This window comes from Phalacrocorax carbo, chromosome 15 (genome assembly GCF_963921805.1).
Source record: "Phalacrocorax carbo chromosome 15, bPhaCar2.1, whole genome shotgun sequence".
Lineage (NCBI taxonomy): Eukaryota > Metazoa > Chordata > Aves > Suliformes > Phalacrocoracidae > Phalacrocorax > Phalacrocorax carbo.
This window is the reverse complement of record NC_087527.1, coordinates 5836212-5841269: the sequence shown is the minus strand read 5'-3', so window position 1 is coordinate 5841269 and position 5058 is coordinate 5836212. Positions and strand designations below refer to the sequence as shown.

The 5058-nt window shown below is 60.7% G+C and overlaps 1 protein-coding gene across 1 annotated transcript; it reads right to left on the bottom strand.

The window, feature by feature from the left end:
- Positions 1-690: 690 nt before the first annotated feature.
- SELENOM (selenoprotein M) lies at positions 691-2728 on the bottom strand. The gene is made up of 5 exons (XM_064466718.1): positions 2540-2728; positions 2430-2465; positions 2312-2346; positions 1499-1577; positions 691-1406 (listed from the first exon to the last, which is right to left on the bottom strand). Exons 1-5 carry the CDS (start codon positions 2654-2656, stop codon positions 1197-1199), a joined length of 477 nt encoding a protein of 158 aa, XP_064322788.1. The 5' UTR covers positions 2657-2728; the 3' UTR covers positions 691-1196.
- Positions 2729-5058: the final 2330 nt, after the last annotated feature.

Here is a 5058-nt window from a genome sequence, read left to right as displayed (position 1 = left end):
CCCCTGCCTCGGGTCCTTCTCCCTGGCCGCACCGCTGCTTCGTGCCACCAGTGCAAGCACATGCTGCAGCACAAAGGGGTTGTGCTGGCAGCCCTGCCCGTTCATGGACCCCCCCTGCCTGCAGGCCCACTGCTCACCCAGCCCAGGGGGAGATGCTCCTCCTGCTCAGGGATGATGCCTGGAGCCCAGGGGCACCATCAGCATCTCACCCTGACCAAGGCCTGTTGATTTGCTGCCCCCACCCCATCGCCCCCAGGCCTGTTACAAGGAGAAGACCCCATGCTGCTACCAAGGCTGCATGGAGCCAGGTCTGCACACAGTGCAGCTGTGCCCTGCTCCCCTCCCTGGTTGAGGACCAGATGTCCTCACTGGGCCAGCGCAACCATCAGGCTTTGGTTCAGCACTGCAAGACCTACTCGTGGGCTCGCACCCACGCCCCTACACCCTGTGAGAGCAGCTCATCCCAAGATGTATTGTCCCATCCATACATTGTGCTGGGGAGGGGGTGGCACAGAAACAGCACAGCTGGTCCATGGGATAGTTTGTTGGCTTGCCAGCAGTGGCTGTGACCCTACTGTCTGCTCCTGCCTCTATGAGCAACTCCGGGGCACGCAGGTACTCCCAGCACCCTGTACAGAGCAGAGCAGTCTGTGCCCCACAGCCCTCCCTGGAGAGACAACACAGTGCAGCTGATTGTACACAAGGGCTTTACTGGGGACTCGATACGAGACAACCCTGCTGGGGTGTAAAGCCATACCTCCCCCAAGGGCAGCTCTCCCACCTCTGGGACTCAGCACATCTACCCTCAGCACCTGGGGCTTTCTGCTGAGGGTTTCATCCTGTCCCATGGAGGTAGGATACTGCTGCCCAGAGCCACAAGTCAGTCAAATCTCAGGGTATGGTGCCCTGAGCACAAAGAATACTGCTCCTTCCCAATGGGCCGGGGATGCCGGGCTGCAGGGGAGGGAGGGCAGCAACAGGCACACAGGATCCCTGGGATGCCTGCAATGCCCAGAGTGCGCCCTTCTCAAGGCTGGAGCTGCTCAGAGCATCCCCGGGGCAGAAGCTACACAGCACCAAGCAACAGTAGGGGGACATTCACCACCCTGTGGCACCATCCCCAGCTGCTGTAACACCCTCGTCCCTGCATGCTGGGAACTGGCTGCAGGACCCTCTCCCGAGCACAGCAGCCCTCGCTACAGGTCTGGGTGTTCTCCCTCACGTTCAAGTGGGGTTTTGCCATCAGTCGTGGGAGCTTGGCGTGGTGGCAGGGTGGGCAGAGGCCTGGCAGGGGCAAACTGGAACTCTTCAGGCACGGGAGCATCAGGTGTCTCCTTGCGGTAGAAGCCCAGTTCCTGCACCAGCTGGTTAATCTCCTCCCGGGTCATGTCACTCAGGGGGATTCTCTGCATGCAGACAGGGATTACAGCCTGGCACCTGTGGGACACCGACCACCCCAGACTCTGCTGTGGCAGCAGGTGCCGCGCTGCCCACTCACCTCCAGCTCCTCGTATCGGTGGCTGAGCAGCACAAGCTCGGGGTCAGCACCGGGCAGGTGCTTCATCTCCAGGTTATGACTGGGTGGCGTGTTAAGGAGCACAGTACTGGGCAGGCCCATGGAGCCCCCCATCCTATTCCATCCTCCGCCACATCCCATTTCCTCCCATCCCATCACATCTCATCCCATTCTGTCCCCCATCCCAAGCCATCTCATCCTCCATTGTATCCCAATCCAACCTGTCCCAATCTCATCCTTCATCTCATCCCGTTCTGCCCTGTCCCATCCTGTCCCCCACCCCTCATCTAGTCCCACCCTCCATCTCATCCCATCCCTCACCCTGTACCATCCTTCCTCCCATCCCTCAGCCCATCCCATCCTTGTCCATCCCATTCTGTCCTTCCTCCCATCCCTCAGCCCATCCCATCATCCATCCCATCCCCTCCCCTCCATCCCATTCTGTCCTTCCTCCCATCCCTCAGCCCATCCCATCATCCATCCCATCCCCTCCCCTCCATCCCATTCTGTCTTTCCTCCCATCCCTCAGCCCATCCCATCATCCATCCCATCCCCTCCCATCCCTCAGCATCTCACCCTGTCCTCCATTGCATCCTGTCTCATCCTCCACCACATCCTGCCCAGCCCTGTCCTGTCCCATCCCATCCTCTATCCCCGTCCCATCCCATCCCATGCCACCCTGCCCACGCCACGTCCCATCCCCCACCGCCCACCCCGGCAGGACCCTGCGCCCGGGCTGCGGCCGCCCCGAGCACGGCCCGCCGAGCAGGGCTGCCGCGGCCGGCCGGCGGGTACTAGAGGGGGATGTCCTGCGTGACGAAGGCCTTCACCTGCGGGCAGAGCGGGCGGCCGGGCGCGGCTCAGCGGCGGGGCGGCCCCGCAACCCGCCCGCTCCCCGCCCGGCAGCACTTACCTCCCTCAGGCGGTTCAGCCGTCACCCGCCACAGGTCTGCGGGAGGAGACACCTCGTCACCGCCAGCGGCGACCCCGCTGTCCCCGCACCCCCGCCCGCCCCGCGCTCACCTCCACCTTGCCCCGGGCCAGGTCCCGCAGCTCGGCCCCGCGGAGCCGGGGGGGTCCCGGGCTGCCCCCCGCCGCCAGCGCCGCCACCAGCAGCGACAGCAACAGCGCCCGCAGCATCCCGCCGCCGCCGCCACGTCACGTCGCGGCCCGCGCGCGGGGCGCCCCGCCCCGGTGGGCACAGGCACGCGCACGCACACGGCGAGCGTGAACACGCTGCACGCACGGAGCAAACGCACACGGCGCATGCACGGCGCGAGCACACGCGCACGCACGCACGCACCGTGGAACACATTGCGAGCCCCCACCATGCACGCTCCACCCCGCGCACTCACGTATCTTGCGCACCCCGTGCACGCCCAGGCTGTGCGCACACCCGCACCACACACACCTACACCGCACATACACGCCACGAATGGACATACCACGCACACGCATCCCACACGTACGCGACTAACACCCACACCGCAAATATGCATGTGCACACTGCAAACACGCACTTTTATGCACATGTATGCGCTACAAACACGCCCATCACAAACTGAATGCACACGCAGAGTGCGACTCGCCCCACATACTGCAAACGCACCATCCCTACACGCACACATTGCAAACACAAACACGCATGCACAGGCAGTAACATGCAGTACAGGGTGTGTGCATGCACGGCTGTCTGTTGTGCATGCACACAATGGCACACAGCTGCATGCACACACAGCTGTGCACACACACCCTCCTGCACATACAGCTGCACGCACACATGCACAGCTGCATGCACAGAGCTCTACATACACACACCTACATGCAGTCCACACACCAGCACACAGATGCAACTGCACACACACAGAGCTACAAACAGGCAGGAACAGCTTGCGCACACCTACACCCCCCCCCACAACTGCTTACAGCATGCCCACACCCAGACACATCAGCGTACAGAGTAGTGCACAGAAAAATACATACACTGGCGCATGCACACATGCAACAGTGTGCACATCCATGCAAAGCTGTATGCGTGCACCCAGCTGCATGTGCACATATATACTGCACACCCCAACTGCACACACGCACCTGAACGCACACAAGGCTATGCATATGTGTGCACAGAACGGCATGCATCCCTGCATGTACACACACAAACCACTCAGGCAGTTGCACACACGCACATCCCCCTGGTCATAGAATCACAGGCTCTCGGACTGGCTGAGATTGGAGGCAGCTCTGGGGTCCATCTGGTCCAAGCCCCTGCTCAAGCAGGGTCACCCGGAGCCAGCTGCCCAGGGCTGTCCAGTCGGATGTTGAGTATCTCCAAGGATGGAGACGCCACAACCTTCCTGGGCAACCTGTGCCAGGGCTCTGTCACCCTCACAGGGGAAAGTGTTTTGTGATGTTCAGAGGGAGCCTCCTGTGTTCCAGTTTGTGCCCATTGTGCCTTGTCCTGTCACTGGGCACTACTGGGAAGAGCCAGGCACTGCCCTCTGCACCCTCCTTACTGGTATTTCTATACATTGATTGGATACTTCTGAGCTGCTTCTGCTCCAGGCTGAGCAGTCCCAGCTCTCACAGCCTCTCCTCATGTGAAAGATGCTCCAGTCCATCATTGTGGCCCTTCACTGGGCTCCCTCCAGTAGACCCATGTCTATTGGACTTGCTCTTGGGAGCCCAGCGCTGCACACAGCACTCCAGGGGTGGCCTCACCAGTGCCTCCCTGACATCCCTTCACCTGCTGACAACACTCCTGATGCAGCCTGGGACACCATTCGTCTCTGCCCCAAGGACACGTTAAACTCATGCTCCAAGTGGTGTCCACAAGGATGCCCAGGGCCTTTTCTGCAGAGCTCCTTTCCAGCCAGGTGGCCCCTGGCATGTCCTGGTGCCTGGGGTCATCGCTCCCCAGGGGCGGGACTTTGCACTTCCCCTGGCTGAACTTCATAAGGTTCCTGCCAGCACATTTCTCCAGCCTATCCAGGACCTTCTGCATGGATGCACGACCCCCTGGTTTATGAGGCACTCCTCCCAGTTTGGTGTCAGCTGCAAACTTGCTGAGGGTGTACTCTGTCCCATCATCCAGGTCAATAATGAAGATGTTAAACAGGACTGGACCCAGTAATGACCCCTGGGGCACACCGCTAGTTACTGGCCTCCAACCAGACCTTGTGCCACTGACCCCCACCCTCTGGACCAGCCATTCAGCCAGTTTCAATCACCTCAACATCTTCTTATCCAGCCCGTACACCAACAGCTTCTCTAGGAGGATCTGATGGGAGACAATGTCAAAGGCCTTCCTGAAATCCAGGCAGACAACGTCCACCACTCTCCCCTCATCTGCCAGGCCACTCACCTCACCACAGAAGGTGGGCACGTTGGCCAAGGAGAACTACCCCTTGGTGAAGACATGCTGACTCCTTCCAATGACTTTCTTGTTGTTCACGTGCCTGGCAACAGCTCCCAGGACCAGCTTCTCCACCACCTTCCCAGGGATGGAGATGAGGCTGACTGGCCTAATTCTGTAGTTCCCTGGG